The sequence below is a fragment of the Peromyscus maniculatus genome, chromosome 18 (assembly GCF_049852395.1).
Source record: "Peromyscus maniculatus bairdii isolate BWxNUB_F1_BW_parent chromosome 18, HU_Pman_BW_mat_3.1, whole genome shotgun sequence".
Lineage (NCBI taxonomy): Eukaryota > Metazoa > Chordata > Mammalia > Rodentia > Cricetidae > Peromyscus > Peromyscus maniculatus.
The window spans coordinates 5,963,310-5,983,669 of NC_134869.1; the positions used below are offsets into that span (position 1 = coordinate 5,963,310).

General features: G+C 43.0%; 2 protein-coding genes across 14 annotated transcripts in view; one reads left to right on the forward strand and one right to left on the reverse strand.

Annotated features, from left to right (window-relative positions):
- The window catches only part of LOC143269257 (disks large homolog 5-like), a 250,098-nt gene that overhangs the window by 48,539 nt on the left and 181,199 nt on the right, over positions 1-20,360 (reverse strand). For 12 of the 13 annotated variants that reach the window (XM_076554350.1, XM_076554345.1, XM_076554353.1 and 9 more), the window contains one exon: positions 8,802-8,957. The exons of the other annotated variant lie outside the window; for it this stretch is intronic. The gene's annotated coding sequence lies outside the window, so the exon portion shown is untranslated. The remainder of the gene's footprint in view (positions 1-8,801; positions 8,958-20,360) is intronic. 13 annotated transcript variants of the gene reach the window in all.
- Positions 3,667-20,360, forward strand: part of LOC143269237 (uncharacterized) — a 99,896-nt gene continuing 83,202 nt past the window's right edge. The window contains exons 1-6 of the mRNA XM_076554300.1: positions 3,667-3,859; positions 5,519-5,681; positions 7,169-7,300; positions 8,369-8,552; positions 11,533-11,648; positions 12,589-12,683. Coding sequence (XP_076410415.1) covers positions 3,778-3,859; positions 5,519-5,681; positions 7,169-7,300; positions 8,369-8,552; positions 11,533-11,648; positions 12,589-12,683 — 772 coding nt within the window. The 5' untranslated portion in view covers positions 3,667-3,777. The remainder of the gene's footprint in view (positions 3,860-5,518; positions 5,682-7,168; positions 7,301-8,368; positions 8,553-11,532; positions 11,649-12,588; positions 12,684-20,360) is intronic.

The window sequence follows — 20,360 nt, forward strand, 5'->3', positions numbered from 1 at the left end:
TGACATGACACTAGTGGAATTCAGGTATTTCTGGTACATGGACTGCTCTCACCCAATGTGAGGTTGAACTGTTGACCTTGTGTACATCCTACTTCACAAATGAGTCTGTCAGATACGCTAAGCCTATAGGCTGAAGATGATGCCCCAACACTCTGGAGAAACCTCAGGTGACTGTCCAGGCAGCTGGTTGTTTCTGTCAACTCACAAATTTTTTGGAAGTTGTTTGCATGCACTTCCTGTTTCTATTTTTTGTTAGCTAATTTTATTTCCTTCTTGGGTCTCTGAGGGAGTTGAAGATTAGTTAGTTATAGTTGAAGATTAGTTAGTTATTGTTGAAGATTAATTAGGATAGAAAGTGAATTAGATACATTTTGGACTTAGCAAAATAGTACAGAAAATGGAATTATTTTCTCTGATTTGTCGAATAAAAACGGACTAGATATTGTTTAGGTATTTATTACTTGTATATATTGTATATAGCTATTGTACTTTTGTATATAGTTTTTCTTTTGTTAGTTATAACCCTTTGCTTTTTTCTTTTTATTAAAATAGAAAAGGGGAAATATGGTGGTATTTTATTTGTAGTGAAATGTGATTTTAATTGTATGTTAATAAATAAAGTTGCCACCCAGGGGTCAGAGCTACTAGAGCCATAGCAAGATTGTGGTGGTGGTGGCGCACACCTTTAATCCCAGCACTTGGTAGACAGAGCTAGGTAGATCTCTGGGTGTTCAGGGATACAGCCAGCATTGGAGACATATGCCTTAAAGACCTGGAGGGCTGTACGTACAGGCAGTGACGAGGCAGTCATGTGTTTGGGTTAACAACCAATGAGAAGGCAGAACAGAAAGACTATGTAAAGACATACACACAGGAAGTAGCTCTCTTTTGGAGAAGTAGGAGCACCGCAGGAGCAAGGGTAAGATTTTAGTTCTGAGATCTGACCTCTTGGCTTTCTCTTGTATATTGGTTCTGTGTTTCTTATTTAATAAGATGGTTGGTTACATCAACACTGAAGAAATGAGACCATCTGTCTCATTCAGCTGCAAACAAGCCATGCAGACACATGCAGAATTCTAGTTTTCATGAGTCACCCATTATAATGTAAGACTTTGTGATGCCACACATTAGAGTTATTCATATTCCTATAAGTAATCCCATACCTATACTCCTATATTAACTTCAATAAACTCATTAATTTGAGAAAACAGGAATTCCACAGTATTCTCTGGGAGGCAGACAGATAAAGGGGAACTGATAGGTAATACAAAAAGCCAACTTCTGGCTTCCTTTTTATTTTCTGTACTGAGACAAAGGCTTAGTAGGCTGTGTCTTCCACCAGCAGGCTGCCTCTTCCAGCTGTCTGGCTCAGAACAGATAGCAATGTTTACAGTCAGTCCTGAACATGGTCACCTGAAGCTGCAGGTGATCACCCAGACTGTCACACACAGTCAGAGTACCTAGTTTGGTCCTGTGCTTGTTCCAGCCAGAGTCCTAGAATTTCTAGCTTGGGTAAGCTATCTCTGTGGTTTTCCCCATCATGATCTTGACCTCACTCTGGTTGTTTCTGGATGTTTGAACATTTAGAAATAGAAAAAAGGAGCTTGGAATAGTGATGCATGTCTTGATCTCAACCAATTGGGAAATAAGGAGGAGAATTGAAGACTGACTGCAGTGCAAGTTCCAGGAGAGCCTGTGTCTCAAAAAAGTCATGTTAACTGTGCGACCATTCCCATGGCTGATGAGGCCAGATTTGGGGAGTCTGAAGCCAGGCTGTATCCTGTGCAGCTGTGAATAAGCTTGAGGAGGCTGTCCCTTGGGTCACCTGAACCATGTAAAAAGGAGAAGAAACCAGCAGACCCCTGAGATACTCCCCTGCCTGTAGAAGACAGGAAAGTTGACATTCACAGAAGGGGAGTCTCAAGCCTGAACTTTGAGAACCGGCGAGGCAAAGTCTTATCCCCCAGTTCATTTCCTGAACATGATCCAACTACCAAGAGTGGGCTGAGATGAATATTGTAGAAGGCACGTACTGTCCCCTGTCAGCTTGATCTCAGGGCATTTGGAAGAACATGAACCCTCCTCTGGATGGGACATCAGTGAGATAAGAGGCAGGACCATGCAGAAGGGTTTTCTGTCTTTGCTGGATGAATAACTATATATCCTGGGCAGGGTATCTGTTCATGGAAGTGTGATGTTCCACAATTGATTGTTAGAAAGACCAAGCTGTCTGAGGTCTCAACTATACAGCTGACTCCAGGCCTCTTTCTAATTACTGGGATTTGCAGGCAATCCTTTATACTTTTCCATCTAGATCTACTGCCTCATCTCTGGATTCATGTGAGCATTCACACTCTCTCAGTATCTCCCCCCTGTCTCTGTACCACTTCTCTCCTCTGATTTCTTTACCCCAATACTGTCATCAATGTTCTTATAGTTTTTATATCAGTTTAGGGGACATGCCTTGCTCCCAAATTCCAGTATATCCTCAATGTTTTTGGTCTTCACAAGACTCTATTTAGAAATAAAGTTGACAATCACATTTATTTGCTTAAAGCTTCAAAATCTGAAATGACACAGATCATCTAAAAGTTTCATCAGTCCTAGGTTGCAAGGATCATGCTTAGGTCCAGAGATTTGGTTGGAGAACATGCATTCCATGCTGACCATGTGACCTGGCTTCTCTTTATAGCGATATCATGATAAGAAATGTAATGTTTTGATATAACAAAGCTGTATGATGCAACAACTCTTGAGTCTCTCCCCTTGCCTGTCATGTCCTCCTAATGGATCTTGTACCCAAAGCTAGCAGTGCCACCTCTTCAAGAGCATGTGGATTGGAACAGGTGGCTCCAAAACTAGGCGTTTGGCTTTTGTTTACTGGTTGAAGCACCATAGCAGTGATCTACATCATGTTCTACTCCATGATTGTATGCCTGGTTTGTATGTGTGAGTGTGTGTGTGTGTGTGTGTGTGTGTGTGTGTGTGTGTGTGTGTGTGTGTGTTTATGTTCCATTCATGATGCCTCTCCATACCAACACTGAACTCTGACTTGCCACTACATTTTCCTCAGTCTATGTTTCAAGGATTGGGTCATCGTACTCTTTCCATGAGTTGCTTGCTTTCAATATCTGAGAGCTCACCTGGTCTTAGTGGCTCCAACCATACCTGTCCAGAGCTAGGCACATCTTCACTAACAACCTCATAGCTTGAGTTAGCTCTACTGCCACTCTGGGGGAATCTTCATAACTAACTATGTGACTTTTCTTAGAGCCCACCAATGTCTACAAGTCTGAGGATTTCCCTAGGGGATTGTTAAGAGTTCTCATCCCTACTACTCCCCATTGTCCTAACCTCATTTCTAAGCATTCTTTCTTTCTCAAATTATTGATTATGAATTTTAAGGAGGGGAAAATCCAACCCTGGACAGTGCATGCAAAGGGAGCTTTCAACTTCACTTATATAAAGTTTCTAATGAAGCAGAGGCCTAGATTTCTGGCTTTGGAAGGAGGATTATAACTAATAATCCCCAGAGGCTCCTGGAAATGGCAACTTGGATTCAAGTCACTTTTTTGAAAGGTATGTAGCAGGGATGAAATAGCTATACCAGGTGACATCAGGACATGGACATTCTACTGTATCCTGGAGAGCCCTGGCATTCCATGTGATGTCACCAGTGTTGTGGAAACACCAACTGCCATTGGGAGATTTATGCAGTGTCTCGTGTTTCACCTACAGACATGCTGTCTACACTGAACAGGATTTTTGGGAGACAGGATGGAGAGCACAGGGAAACCAAAGGGAGGCCTTCAGTCTCCATGTCACACATCAAGAAATAAATGGTTCTGGGGAAAGCACAGTGAGTCCTGGGAAAGGGATGGGGGGCTTCCTGAAGGAGGAAGGCTTGAGCCGATCCTTTCAGGAGTGGGGCTAAGCAGGTGAGAGTTTCTGAGAAGCAATGGGCCTATTTTAGTCTTCAGAGTTCTTCCAGAGTAGAACAAAGTTGAGGATTTTCAAGGTTAGTTTGGCAGAGAGCCAGAGATGGTCAAGGCTGCAGCTGTTCTGTTGAGGGCCCTCTGCTTTCGCTCTGAGTGGGAAGGAAGCACAGAGGGACTAAAGAGGTTTCAGTACCAGCCCTGCATTTCACCCACACTGGATGTCTTTTGGTGTGTCACTAGTAACAGGAAGAGTAAAGTCCCCTGGAGAGCTAGAGGTTCTCTTATTTTAATTAACAACCACATAATCCTCCACCATCCTCATACATTGTAACTGCCCCGTGGATCTTCTCTGATGTGCTTATTCACTTCGTGGAACTGATCTTCCTTTCCCATTATCCTGAGCTAATTTCGTAGCATCCTTTATTTCTCATTAGCATTCTTCAGGATGAGAAGAGCCATTCCTGGACAGTGTTTGGAAATTGAGTCTTGCCCTCCACACATGATGAACTATTGAATTAGAATGAACTAGAATGAATCAGTGAGATCTCTGGATTAGAATGACGAGGTACTGAAGGCCCTGCTCTGTCTCAGGGAAGGCTGCTGGAAAGGGCAGCTTGGCTTTTGCTGAATTGGAGAAGAGTTTGTTATCAGATGGGTGATAACATTAGCAGTGACCCTAACAGTCTCTTCTCTGGAAATTCTATTGCATCCTGGTGAGTCATTGGCATCTTTTGTGAAATCACCAGTGTTGTGGCAATGCCAACTGCCCTTGAGGCATTCATTAAGTACTTACAGGGTTCACCAATTGACATGTTGGCAAAACTGAGCACACTGATTGGCATGGAAAGCACTGGTTTTCTAAGCAGGAGTTGATGCCAGAATTGGTTCTTCTCTTAATGGGGTTCAGTAGCTGTGATCATCTGAAGCAATGGGCCTATGCAGGTTATCTGGGTTCCAAAAGAGCAGATCCAAAGTGGAGGATTTCTGAGGGCAGAGGGCCAGGAAATGTCAGGGAAGCAGCTGCTGTGCTGGGACCTTTTTCAGTTCATTATGATAAGCAAAGAATGCTAAAGGAGGCCCAGAACCACTAATGAGGTATCAGGGTAGGATGTTGCTGCACTTTATTCTCAGTGGATTTCTGTAGATCTCATGGATATCTGATATAAATACCAGGAAGGGAAACTTTCCATCCATGTACTTAGGCCTGAGAAATTCAGTTGTTTTATGACCTGCACACAGGTTATCAGGGAAGAGAGCTGCAAAGCACCAGGCAGTCCAGGACTTTCTTGCATCACATCAGGTATCGGCTGACAATTCCAAACCAACATGGCTAGCCTTGCTTATGCCTTTCAGGAACTTTGGGGCTCCAGTAGGGCCTAAGGCATATATCTATCCTCAGAGATTGGAGACAGACACATGGCTTATGGTCCCCAGTTTAAGGATAGCTGCTCTGATATTTGAGGGCTTCACTGGGTGTCATGCATTTCTTCTTCCTCAGGCCTCCTCTTGGGACTCCACATGATCTCTCTTGGCCCTATGCCTTTCATCTGTACAAGTTCACTGTGTTTATGTACCTACAGGGACTACTAGGAAGGCATCATCCACACCCTTCTTCCTCACTGAGCAGGAGCAGCAGCTGAACCAGGTGGATAAACTGATCCTTCAGCTACAGATGATGACCAATGAGAGGAATGAACTGCTGGAACTCCTGGCCCTTTATAACAACAATGAGTTGAACAACAGGTACTCATCATGCCCTTTTGCCGGGTGACTGTCTTGACCCTACTGTGTCCTGAGTGCATCTGAGAGGCAGAACTGAAACCTGTAGGCATGAGATTTGACACAGGCTGTTCTGATTTCTCCAAATGAAAAAGCAGAGCCTGTGGCCTGAATCACGATCTACAGATGGGCAGGAAGGTGTAAGATCACAACATGCATTTCAAGAGGCCTTGGCAGACATCGGCTTTTAGGAGATGCTCAGTGCTCTGAATTGATATTTAGTTTTGCTTTTTGCTATGGGAGCAGCTTGAATGGCCTGGTGGTCCTACTCAGTCCATCTGTGTGTGACCAGAAGGCCTGGAGTTCATCTCTGCTCCTCTCAGCTTGTTTCTTATACTATGAGACAATGCCACCTACCTGCATTTCTCTGACATCCTAACTGTGTGTGGGTTTATGTGTGTGAAGTGCTCTCTAAGAGGTCCAAATGTTGCAAACATGGCAGTGGCGGGTCTTGCCCTTTTCACTTCCCTCTCCCTTGATAAACCTAAGTTTAGTCCCCAAAGTCCATTCCCTTTAGCGGACACTGACTCATTCTTGAAACTAAACACCAAAGTCCAATAATCAAAATTTATTACTTGACTACACTGAAATCCAATCAGATCTCAACAACTCACCCTAGCACAGATTAACCTTTTCTACCTAAAAACCCACTGCTGAAAAAAGCCTGCTGCTTGCTGTCTGCCTTTGTGTGATCCAGAGGCAGGCTCCCAACGACATGCTTGCCCTGCTGGAATAATAAATCTCCTTGTGCTGAGGATTGTGTGTCTCAGAGTGTTCTGTACTGTCTAAGAGGCTCCCTTACAGTGTGTGTGTATGTGTGTGTGTGTGTGTGTGTGTGTGTGTGTGTGTGTGTGTATGTGTGTGTGTGTGTGTCCTTTCAGATCCTTAGAGTCAGAGATTGATTGTAGGTCTGAATATTCACATATCTCAAAGATTTCAGGTGATGTAAGTGCTGAGGCCAGGGAGCCCCACATTGAGCATCACTGCTCTCAGCTTTGTGCTCATCCTGGTGCCTCATTGGAATCCCCTTGGGAGTTTATACACCCATCCTCATGTAGTGCCTCCTACTTGGAAATGCTGATTATGAGTTCTGGATATCCTTGTAAGGAGAAAGAATCTCTGTTCTCAAGGCAGTGGGAATGTCATTGCAGATTTCAGATAGACCTGAATCTGTGGCACAGACTCCTTAGACCTTCTTAGAGAGCTAGTGTACCCCTCCAGGCCTACTCAGGGAGCTCATGTAGTCCTATCTCCTTCCCTATTGACACCCAACCTTTCCTGGCCCTGGGACAGTAAGGCATAGTCTAATACACATCAGGAGCTCCAGTACATAGAATTCATGGTGTGACATCCAGTGGGCTAGGGTAGTATAAAACAGAACCTTAATGCATGTGGTCCCTGCCCCCTGTGTTCATGGAGTTCTTTGCTCCTGGGGCCATGCCCTACCACAGGCTGAAATCTGAGCTGGAGATGCTGAAAACACAGCATAAGAAGGAGATATCAGATGTAAAGAAATTCCCCAAGGAGATTTATGAGGCTTCGTACAAGTGCAAGGAGCTGAGTGAGCAGACCAACATCTACCAGTGAGTGCCTAATTTAGATGGGACCCCTGAAATTGTTAAGGACTGCTTCTGGTAGTCTGAAGTTTTTCCAGACCTGCCTGACCCAGCTGTCAGGAGGAATCTGTCCCACCTACCTCCTGAAGCCAAATGGTCCCAAAGACATACACAGAGGCTTATAGTACTTATAAACTGTATGGCCAATGGCTAAAGTTTCTGGCTAGCTAGCTCTATCATCTTAAATTAACCCACTTCTATTAATCTATGTTTGCCACATGGCTGCTGCATAGCCAGGCTGCTGGCATGTTGCTCCTTGGGTGGCAGCTGGCACCTCCTCTACCTCTGACTTTCTTCTCTGTCTTCCTGGATTTTTCTGCCTGTCTCCGTACTGCCTTGCCATAGGCCAAAGCAGCTTACTTATTAACCAATGGGAGCAACAAATATTCACAGCATACAGAAGACATCCCACAGCATCTTCTTCCCATCTTCACCTTTGAACAAAGTTGGGCTGTGGTTCTAGACTGTTTACCTCTTAGGAAGCAGCCTGCCTTATTGCTCTTAGACTTGTGCCTCCTAAACTGAGTTCTCCTATGAGTAAAGAGTCTGAGAGCCCCTCCCAACATTTTCCTGTCAACTTCTGGAGCTTCTAGAGAGAAAAAATGGTTTGCACCATGAATGTTTTCTGTGGCTCTGGCAGGAGTTACAGAGCTGGTTTCTATGGGAAACATGGATGGAATGTATTCCCATTGGGTCCTCTGTCGCCCTTAGGTTATGGTTTTCCTCTACCTGCTCATGTTTCCCTAATACTGTGAACAGTTAAGCACCAGGGTGTGTGGGGAGGAAGTGGGGGATCCAGTTTTCATAGGTACATGGATGCCTTTTGCTGGCAGAGTATTCAAAAGTAGTTTGAATCTTTCTGTAATTTGCCTATTCTCTGGCTTTAGCCTACACCTGAGTGATGCTGCCATGGCTAATGCCGGTTCCTGCCCAGGGTTCATGGGGATGGGGACATGAGACCTTGCAGGAAGGATGGTATTAGGAGGCAGGAGGGGCAGATGGAGGTAGAGCTCATCATTTTTGGTGACATTTCAGCACCCTCTACTGTCAGCTCCTGAGTGAATGGACTCAGCTAAAGGAAAAAGTGAGCATGTTGAAAAAGAACAACAGAAAGCTGCATGAGGAGCAGATTTTACTACAAGAGTCCTGCAAGGAGGCAAGGAGCCTCTGTGAGGAGGCTCATGAGAAGAACTATGACCTCTGCACAAAGCAGCAGCAGGTAGGTTGAAGCAGCAGGGCCAAGATGCCCACTTTTCTAACCATACACACACATACACACACCCATGTAACCATCTACTCACTTCTCCACCTGACCCATCCCATCCAATAGTTCATTTCTGTGATCATTCACAAGTCTTTCTGAGGAGTTAGCCTCTTGGAAGGCACTGCATGACTGCCAAGGAAACCCTACTGCTCTGCTAGAAGCTGCAGTCCATTGAGGGAGAAGAGTAAATCACATATCACTCACCTATGTGTCAGTATGGTGGGAACGGTGTTATGATGGGAGTCACTTAGGGAGTAGCATAGCAATCCAAGTGAGTGAGGTCAAGGGTCTGGGTCTCATTTGCTTGGCAGGGGTCATATGAGATCAGAGGCACGAACAGCATGGAAGGAGGAACGTCCCCTACAAAAATCAAGCAATGGATCTATTTTAAAATTAATAAGTAAAATTCTTTTCTTTCACGGCATAGAAGTAACTTCCCAGGAAATGTCTGGTTTGTCTTACTGGCCTCACACATGGAACCTGACATTTTGATGCTCACTCTATCATATTTATAGCTGTGTCTTAGGAAAGACTCCTCCTAATAGTTGTATAGAATACTGCATTTCAGGAAAGTGCTATGGGTGACCTAAGTAGGCTCCTACTGACTAACTGGGGCGGTTTTCACATCATATGCACTGTAATCCAGTCAAAAGTTGTTGGGTAATGACAATGGTGATTTCCATTCCCAAGTGCAATCAATGTCTTTTGTGTCAGAATCTGGGCAGTTTTAGTGAGGAGACTATGATGGATCAACTTGGATCTATCAGGAGGCTTCATGTCCAGCCCTCTTCCATGAGCACTTGGTCTTGTGTGGTCAAACTCATTTGTGCAGCGGTTGCTATTTATCTGTACAATCAGTGAGTCTGCTATAAAAACTGCCCTAGGAGGGGAAACAAGTTCAGGCCAGGGCAGAAAAGCCTGGCTGTGCCTAAGAGGCTTGTAGACAGCAGGGAGGACCCACTACCTCTCCCTGTAGTACAAAAGGAGTTGCAAAACTCTAGCCCGTCCCTTGCCCTTCTGGGTTCAAGAGAGTTGTGTGTGTGTATTTGTGTGTTTTCTTATGTGTAATTTTGTGGGTCTGAAAATATGTGTTTGAGCCTCTATGTGTATGTTCACTCACTCACGGAACAATGGAACATCTTTAAGAATGGTGGAGACAGATTTGAATGAGAAAGTACTGTGCCTGATCTGGTAGTACCACTTTGCATCAGTCAAAGAACAGATGGTGCTGTCCATCATTCTGCATGTCCACACAGTTAACTACAACAAAAGACAGAAAACTGATGAAGGCTAAAAGTTTTTCAGGTATTTTTAGGTTTTTCAGGAAGAGGCAGAATTATTTATCTGCAAAGAAATCCTCTCGAGAAAAACAGTAGGGTCCATAAAGTTGAGAAAGAAGCTACTGAGAAGCAGGAAAGGCTGCCTGAGGGTTTGTGTCCTCCTCTGTTCTGGGTGAATGGTGGCTGACCACTGATGACTTCCCTGCATCCTGTTTTGTTCTTCTCCTCATTGTCTGCTGCCATTTTCCTTGCACCTTTCCCTAACCTTGGTTCAGCTAACCTTTTCCTTGGAGCTTGGCCTGGATTTTATTCTCTGAGGAATTCTGAACTGCAGAGGGTCTTGTGGCTGCATCTCAGTCCAGCAGAAGTTCCACAGCTATGCTGAGGTGTGAGAAGAGGCTGTCTCATGGCACCACTTCGGCTCATCATACTCTAAAGCACCCACTCCATGTTGTGTCTGCAGCACTCAGAAACTGCTTTTATTCCAAACTTCTTCATACTGACTTAAAATCGGCCTGATGGAAGGTTGGAAGAAATGAGAAATATCAGATATTGGTAGGATTATAAGATGTTGTAGGCCTGTGGGAAGCTCTTTAAAATTATTCAGAATGTTGAATGCAGACTCCAAGTGGACCATTGATTCCAGAGTGGAAAGTAGGTGTCCACAGAGAAGAGAGGACAACAGGGTTACAGGAGGACTCATCATAATACTCCCAACTAGAAACTACTCAGATGCCCATCCTTGATGAGTGCAAACATACAATGTGGTCCATGGAATATAGTTAAACATGGAATAATACATGCAATCCTTTCGCTGAGTAAGTCAACCTTCTGTTACTCAAAGAAATACCTGACACAGTCATCTTACTTGGAGGAAAGGTTAATATAGACTCCTGAGTTTAGAGATTTTCTAGTTTCTGAGCATGTTGCTTTGGGCCTAAATTGAGGCAACCTGTGCTTTAGAGAGCTTCTATAGGACGAAGCTGCCCTTCCTGGAGGCACTGGGAAGCATTGAGTGAGAGCAAGGGGCTGGCCCATTGCCATCCAGTGGTCCTGTGCTGGGGAACTAAGCCTTCAATTCACAGACTGGAGAACTTGGTAGGAGAGCTTGGATTACTGATAAATGATCCCTGGGGTTCACCTGTCTGTGTACAGGTTTACAAGGCAAGCATTACATTGACTGATCTCCATACTGAATTCTTCTCCCAGATCACCAGGCATGCATGTGTTATACAGACACACAGGCAGGCAACACCTGCACATATAAAGTAAAAATAAAATGAAAAATTATCTAAACAAAGTAAAAGTACACAATCTTCTACACATCACTGTGTTCAGAGCATCTTGCATTTTCCTTTCTCTCTACTGGAATATGGGTAGAGAGGCTGTTGGTTAATGAAAGGTCACTTTCTTCTTCATAGTATCCCAGGTGATCTCATATTACATCAGTGTTATCTGGTAAAGCAAACATGGAGACAATGTAGTGTGCTTGTATGTGTGCATCCATGTACATGAATGTGTTCAAGTGTGTGTGTGTGTATGTGTGTGTGTGTGTGTGTGTGTGTGTGTGTGTGTGTGTGTGTGTATGTGCATGCGCCTATATGTCCAGGGGTGCAGACAACCCTCTCCTAAAAACACAATGTTCTAATGAACAGGAACATCAAAGACTTGAGGAAAATCTCCAGTCCCTGATGAAGCAGAAGGAGCTGCTCACCAGGCAAAGGGACTTGGCAGCAAAGCTTCAGCATCCCTTCCCTGTGTCCCAGATGAGGTAGGAGCCCAGGATTCCAGAAGCAGGTGGATCAATTGGGTCTACTGTACCTGGATCTGTGTCTTCTTTGAGTTTCTGTTCAATTGGCAAAGCTTCCAGCCACAGCCAGGAAGAGAACACCTCAGAGTGTCATTGCTGACTCAGTCAATAGGAACTTATGTCCAGGAAGCAATATGCTTTCTCCTTGGTCTTATGGGGATTGTGTCCTCTTCTTCCCTTCTAAGAACTCTAGTATGCTCCGAGTATCTCAAATCTAACATTAGATCTCCCCACAAATATTCCCATGACATCCAGAAACCTACAAGGGGAATCATCAATCATGAAGGAAAGTGTGTCCTCCTGCAACTTTATTTTCCATCAGGAACATCACATTTAGAGATAAGTGTCTACCCTTTGGCAGATTTGAATACAGCACACTTCTGCTTTTTTGCAGCTCTCTGCAGTGTTTATCAGTTTCTCATGAGAAGATTTACTCAGGTCATGAGTAGGAGTTGACAAGCTAATCCCATGCAGGGGTATGTGCTGTAGGATTAATCAGAGCCTTCTCTGCATTGCTGTGTAGCCTCCACTAGAGGGCAGGCATAGAGTTTTCCAGGAGGTTCTCATTCACCTGCTATCTAATCAAGGCCAGCAACATTTGTCCTGACCTTGTCAAATTGATATTTCTCTAAATGATGTCTTTGGACTGTTGGAGAAATATGCTGTTTCTTCTAATCCAGCACAGTGTGTATTTTCCAGTTCAACTTCTAGCAGTTTTTTAAAGTTGAGAAAAAAAAAATCCTGCCCAGGTGCTCTCTGACCCTTTTCCCTTCGGGAAGCAGGGAATGAGTTCAGCTGAGAGGTAATGCACAATTGTCTAGCTGAGTAGATCTGGTGGGGGCTCAAAAGCTGACATGGCAGGTCCCCCCAGGCTTGTGCCCCAGCTGCTTTTCTCCCCTAGGTTTGAAAACCTTCAGCAGGAACTGGAGCAGACCACAGCCCAGGATGAGAGCCTCCTGCAAATGGAGCTGCTGAAGCAGAAACACTATGTCTCAGGCAAGTAAGCCAACATTGAGCACCATCCTCAGCAGCCAGGGTGTTCATGGGGTGTGTTTCCTTCCTTAACTTTTGTTTACTGGGGATGAATAGGCCCTGATTTTCTTGCCATGTGCATAGCAAAACTGTTTCTGAATCATATTTTCTTTTCTGATTTTCCCTGACAGTACCTGTTAAGGAGACTGGGAAGGCTGGAAGAAGCCAAAGACACCTTGAAGGCATGACATTCTACACTCCAGGTTCAAGGCCTCCTCAGAAAATGCAACCTCTTTTCAGCTTTGAACTCACTCGTGAGGCAAATATCAACCTACCATGAGGCGGTCCAGCCACAATCGGATCCACATCTGTTGGCTCACTATCCCGAGTTAAAAGTTTGTGTAAAAACAAATCTAATATACAGAGAACACAACACAAATTACTAAGAACCCTGACTCCATATGTGATGGAAATCTGACAAGGAATACGGTGTCAATGTCACACTGCCATCCAGACAGACCACACCAAAAGCATAAGATTCTCTCTAGTGCAGTTTTCAAGCTGAAGCCATGCCATGGGCAAGTGTTGCTGAAGATAATTCGCTACAGAGAATATGCCAGTTCCTCACCTCTTTTGCTCTTCCATAATGAAATTCCAAAGGAAACTGAAATTTTCCTTTTTTTTTTTTTGGTTTATATCTTAGGATATTTATGCTTTGGTTTTTTGTTTTATTCACTTTTGTTTAAGGTTGTGTTAATTTTTGTTATACTTTTATTCTTGTCATTGGTTTAATAGTTTGCTAAGGCTATATACTGTATATAATGACTGCTGTTTTGAAAACTCCCATTGAGTAAAATGAACGTATTTTATGAATAAAATAAATTTCAAACTTTTCACTCTAAGACTCTTCTTTAGTCAGATGAGGTTTCACATGCCTGCAAACCCAGAAATCACAGGCTTGGATGTATCTCAGTAAGTTCCTGGAATCTTGGGCTGCACACAGATTTCCCAGCCATGGGCCTCGGGGCTACACAGGGGGGTGGCGACTTGGATGTTGGTGTATAGCCTACCTCATGTATACCCAATACATAATAGAAAAATTAGACATATTGTATCCTTGAGGTCATATATTTAGCTACAAGTAAAATGTTGTACACTGTACACACATGTTCACGGAACTTCATGTAGACCAAATTAAAGGGAAACACAAGTATATTGTTCCAGGCCTCTCAGGAAATGAGAACGCTCATTAAACTTGTATAAAGGAAATCAGGAAGTAAAAAGCAATCTGCCTCTGGTTTTCAAGAAATATATCATGAGTGATAAGTGAACAGCAGAGCTGATTTCCTGCAAGACAATTTAGGATATTTTGTGGCACTTTTGTTTATACTTATGGGTGTTTTGCCACCACATACATGCAATTCCCACAAAGGCCAGGTGAGGGCAGATTCCACCTGCATTTTAAGTTAAAAAGGTTTGTTAGCTGTCTGTCCTGTGAGTCTTCTGAGACAGGAATAAATGTTCTTAATGGATGAGCCATCTCTACAGTCCCTGTAATAGACCCTTGTCCTCCCAGCCCTGTGTGCTGTGTTAGGTGGATTGGATCACTCCCCACCAAAGACTGAAGTTTATTGAAAACTGTAGGGACAGGCATGCTAATTGTCTTAGGCTGCCACACATCCATTTCAGGGCTCTCATAGGCTCAGGATCCTGCCCAGTCACTGACTGTCAGATTGGAACAGATTTGCTAGATCTCTTCTAGGTTGACAACACCTATTAAGCCTGTCTGATGTAATAAAAATTGAGAAGACCCTCCTGGGGGTGAAGGTAGGATGAGGAATCCCTCTTGATGGTCTGATAAGCAATGTTGGGAGGAACCTCATGACTAGGTGGAGTGGATGGAGCCTGCATCAGGGGCCACATGTCTCTGGTGCAGAGTGATTCTGGGCAAAACTAAAAAAGGAGAGAAGTGGTTGAAGCTGCTCTGTTACCACAGCAGATCTCAGATTATATCGATAAAGTTCTTCAAGATGACTGATTTACTCTTGTGAAGCTCATCTGGAATAGATCTGACTCCTGAGACTGACAGTGAGGCAGAGATTTAATGTGTAAAGAAATTTATCCCCTGGGTTCTCCAGACTGGAGCTCTCACATCAAGGGTAAAAAGAACCTACTGTCCTCTGATCTTCCTGTGTGTGTGGGAGGGGGTGCCAGGTCTTACCCAACTGAAGCTAAGACATCTGGTTTTTTAATTCCTCACGTAAGCTAGAATCTCTCCATCTCATATAATTACTCATTTAATTAGATTACTGTGTGTTCCGTTTGAGAAATATCAGACTTGTGTTATTTTACTTTCTTGCCCAGAAGGTATAGAAACGTAGTAGGCCAGCATCAAATCATCACCTAAAACACAGTTTAAGGGAATGTGACCGTGTGGATTTATAACTGAGATAAGGCTGTTGTGAGACCCAAACTACTCTAAAAGTTCTCTACCTGGCTGGTGCATTGGTCATGGTTCCATTGGGATAACAACTTATTGAATGAATTTCTATATATACAGAAGCCTATTTTTTAGAATGACTTAGAGGCTGTGCTCCAGCTATTTGAACATTGGCTGGCTATGATGACAAAGTCCAAGAATCCAGCAGTTTCTCAGTCCACTACACTTGATGTCTCACCCATCAATAGTATAGTCTGGAATCCCAAAGAAGTTGGCTCCAATGCCAGTGACGGAATGAACTTGCTAGCAAGGTGAGACCAAGCAGCTAAAGAGCAAAAGCTCCCTTCTTCCATTTCTTTATATGGGCTCCCAGCACAAGGCCTGGCTGATTACAGATGAGGTTTTTGGGCTCAAAACATCTGAGGTAAAGGTGTTTCTTTCTCCATCAATATCTAGATAAGGGAATGTCTTCCTTATGCAAAGATCTGATTATGTGTGTATCTTCTCTCTTCAAATTAAGCAAAAATACCTCACAGGTGTGCCCCTCCATATTTGGGTTTTGCTTAATTGCAGATGTAGTAAATTTCACAACCAAAAAGAGCCATCACAACTTCACCCCATGTCAACTTGACACATAATTATATCTTTTTATGTCACGATTAATTTCCAAATGTAAAACAATAACCAGGTCATAATAATGCCTAAACATGATATAATTATTCCAAGTACAAGGCAAACATATTATGTATTAGACCAGCTCAAAATTATGCCTAGCATGATTTAACTATCCCTGTACAACTGCAAGCACATTATAAAGTTAGAGTAAGTAGCAATGTCCCTTGAGGGACATTTTTAGTATCTCAAATTTAAATATAATAAACATCAATATTCTCCCTTCTTTTGTAATAAATGTTTTTATTTACTTGTTTATTTTTATTTTTACATCCTAACCAAAATTTCACCTCCATCCTCTCTTCTCAACCCTCCACCCACCTCCACTCTTCCTGATCCACATCCATTCCTCCTTCTCTTTTTTCTCTTCAGAAATAGGCAGGCCTCCTATGAATATCTGTCTGCCATGTTATATCAAGTTGTGGTGGGACTAGGCATGACCTCTTCTATTAAGGCTGGATGTAGCAATTCAGTAGGAGGAATGGGGTCCAAAAGCAGGTATTAGAGACAAGCTGTGCTCCCACTGTTAGGAGTCTCACAAGAAGACCAAGTTATACACCTGTAAAATATCTGCAGAGTGCCTAGGTCAGTCCTGGTTGGTGGTTCACTATGAGCCTAGGTTAGTTAGTTCTGTGGGATGCTTCTGGGGCTTCTGACACCACTATCAAATACAAATTTTAATTGTTTATTCACTAATGTACATGCATTGGTGTTTTTTCTTCATGTATGCCTGTGTGAGGGTGTTGATTCCTCTAGAAATGGAGTTACAAACAGTTATGAGCTGCATCGATTTTTTCATTATTTTAAAAATTAATTATTTCATATGATGAGTGTATGGAAATCTACCGATCAAATTTAAAATAATAACATCTATCATTTACTTATTTTGAGAGGGGGAAATACATACATACATATGATAGAGAATGAACATACACAACACATCATACCATTCTGTCATTCTGTTTATATAGAGGTCAATGAACAAATTAGGTGGAGTAAGCTCTTTCCTTCCACCCAACTGGGCATCTCATTGGCCCTTCCCTGGTACTTTCCATGACCAACTCGTGGCTTTCTGCCTTAGAGGATTTTCTAGAGGTTCTGAAACTTAGAGAATATTATTATTAAAGTGCATTGTGAAAAATTTGAGCTGAATTTTGTTTCAAATGAATGACACTCTTAATAAAAGCTCACTGTAGTGGGAAGAATTCTTGATGGGAGGAGGGTTGCTGTGTGTCTAGCTTGAAGAAACTGCTTGTCTAGAGTAATTCATGGGAAAAGGCAAAAGTGAAGTTACTCTGACATGCAGGTGAGTGAGTTCACTTAAAATAACCAGTGAAAAAGCACCAAGGAAGATTCTGGGGTGAGTCATTGAAATGCCATGATTCTTCTTGGCATTGTGCCTTTGAGAGTCTGTCCTTTGTGCCCTGTACACTTCCCTGGTCTAAGGCTATTGGTCATTTGTGCTGTGCAGGCCCCTGTGGACAGTTCAGGTTTCAGCATTTAACCAGGTACAGCAATAATCACATACTTATCCCAATATAACATTCTTACAAAAGTCAAAATTTCCAAGGCACTTCAGAAGTTAAATAGCATGTTTTAGAATACGAATGTCTCAGGCAGGTGGTGGTGTCACACGAATTCAATCCCAGCACTCGGGAGGCAGAGGTAGGTGGATCTCTGTGAGTTCGAGGCCAGCCTGGACTACCAAGTGAGTTCAAGGAAAGGCGCAACGCTACACAGAGAAACCCTGTCTCGGAAAAAAAAAAAAAAAAAAAAAAAGACTAATGTTTCAAAGACTTAGTGAAAAAATATTCCATTTAAATGAAGTACCTTGTATATTTCAATCTCTAGATACTTTTAAAACAAAAATTACTGAAAAGATGATGCAAAATTACATGAACAGAACAAGTTATACATAGCTTCACCTTTAAATTTATATAAATGCTGCACTTCAGGATCAAATATGAACACATTTCACTAATTACAGCCAGACAAATGACATTTTGAGAAGTGTTTCCATAGCAAGGACCAAAGGAACAGCCTCATAGTGCATGCCATGAATGACATACAGGAGGGGACACCATGCCCACACTGCATAAGAGGCCCCATGAAGATCTGCACAACCCTCATGTGCCTAACAAGGAAGCCACTAGATCAATGGAGGACCATCCTCTGCTGTTATATTAACTGCCTGTGATATGCCTTCATGGGAGTAGATCACAGAAGAAAGGAATGCAGCAGGGACCTTGTTGGGACTCTAGTTTGTTATCTTTACTGAGAAGCAACAATTTTCCACATGAGCTCAGGGTACCTCTTTACCATGACCACAGTCACCAATGCAGCAGCAAGGACTCTCCCAAGCACCACTGTCTCCTCCCTACTTCACCTTTCTGTTTGTGTAATATGTAGTTTATTTCATCTGGAGTCTGTGCTGAGTGTGTTGGTGTCTGTGCCAACTTCCCTTGGAAAGAGCCAATGTTCCTCAGAATATACATGAGATGTAAGAGAAGGGCTGTAAATACTGTCCTCTATCAATATCCACATGTTAATTTTTTCAGAAAGGCTGAGCATAATCCAAGGCTAATTACAAATTACAAAGTAGCTTCAGACAAACCTGGACTCAAATGTATCCACTGCTTCAAACCTAAAGAGAAACAGGTACTACACAGTCCCAGAATATCAATGTAAACAGGCTTAACTCTAACACAAAAACTGCCTGGATAGAGCCATACCCTGAAAATAGCTCATGCCATCATCGTCCCTGAAAAAGCCCATGCTAAGTACCTAAAGTGAAAGTAGACCAGGATTCAACATTAACCAAGATGTCAAGACAAAAGTATTCCAAGGCCTGAGGATGAACCTGATGAAGACCAGGAATAAAGCCTAAATTAACAAAGTCTTTCCCTCACCCAGAAAAGCCAGAGGCCAACCCTAAGAATAAAATTTCCAAACCCTGACCTAAAAGAGGCCTGCACCAAAACCTGAAGCTGAATAAGCTCTGACCCAGAGGAAAAACAGAGGTATCCCTGGGCCAGTCCATTAAATGGAAGAGCCAAGGCCAAAGGAGAAGGAAAAGTAACACAATGAAATGCAACAAAAAGAAAAGAAAAGAATGGCCATGCCTAACCTTGACCCTGAAGGAGGCTGGCCGCAACCAAAAGGGAAATGAGTACTACCATATCCCTCAGAAGAAAAAGACTTGGCTGGAAGAAAGAAAAGGAGAATATCCATGCCTCAAATTTACCTGGACTGAAGCCAGGGCCCTCACCAAGATGAGAAGTTGGCTTCAGCATAACTCTGACCCTGAAGAAGACTGGGCCAAACTAAGAAAGGACATGGGCCCAGACCAATCCCTCAAATGAAAGAGGCCGGGACAAAGCAGGAAAAGTGAACACAGGGGCCTAACACTAACCCTGACAAAAGCCTGAGAAAAAACAAGGAGAGAAGAAGACCTGGGACATTCTCTTAAATGAAAGAGGCCAAGAAAAAAAAACTGTCTATAATCCTTACCCTGATGAAGTATGGGCCTAAGCAAGAAGAGATGTGGGCCACTTCATAAGCTTAAGGCTGAAAAAGACCAGGCCAAAACCAAGAAAATTAGTGGGCCTGAGTCCAGTCCTCACTATGAATATGTCTGGGCCCTAATAAAGAAGAGAAGTGGGACTGGGCCATCCCCTTAAAGGAAGAACACCCAGAGAAAACCAGGAAAACATCTATGCCCAGGTCTAATCCTTATTCTGAAAACACCAAGGACCAAATGAAGAAGGAAGTCTGGGGCAAATATTGACTGGGAAGAATTCAGAACTCATACAAAGCTCATAGAACAAACTAGGCAAAATCAAATGTTACAAGCCAACCACAGACCTTGATGAAGAGAAACCACAAACCCTAAAGTCAAGGGAGCTCCTGCCAACCCAATGAGAGATATGTGGCAAGACTTAATGTTGACCCTAGGAAGTCCAGTTTGAAGAAATAATTTAAATGGAGCCTGATCCAATCACAATGGAGAACTCTTCCTAGAACAAACACTGATCAAGTAGCCAAAAACCAAGACCTGTGTGAAAGGAGTCCAGGCAATGCAAGAAGAGAAACATGCCTGACCATAAACTGCTTTCAGTGGAGACCTGCAGCCTACTGAGCAAGAACTAAGCCCAGAAGCCCTGAACTTGAAGGATGTGTGAGCAGAATATTTTCTTCTTCATCCAACGCCCTAATCAAAAGGGAGCCAGAAATACCACGTTCTCAATAGAGCCAATGGTTCCATTACAGATGAAAGCAAATGGACATCATTAACATATTTGGTAGTTAGAGGGAACTGTGATCCCAGACCTTGATATTTTATAGTCGATCAAGGCCTCAAAAGAGACACACTGAAGAATGTTTGTTGAAAATCTTAGACACTCAAACTTCATATACAGATATAAGTTGATATCCTGAGTACCACTGTGTGGAACACATACATTTCATTTACAAGACATACCATCCTCAACACATGCATGCCAGGATGTGCTACTCACCATATGATCCAAGCTCTCATCTGGGTAACCAATGAATATGAACATAGCATAATACAAATGGTGTTATACTGC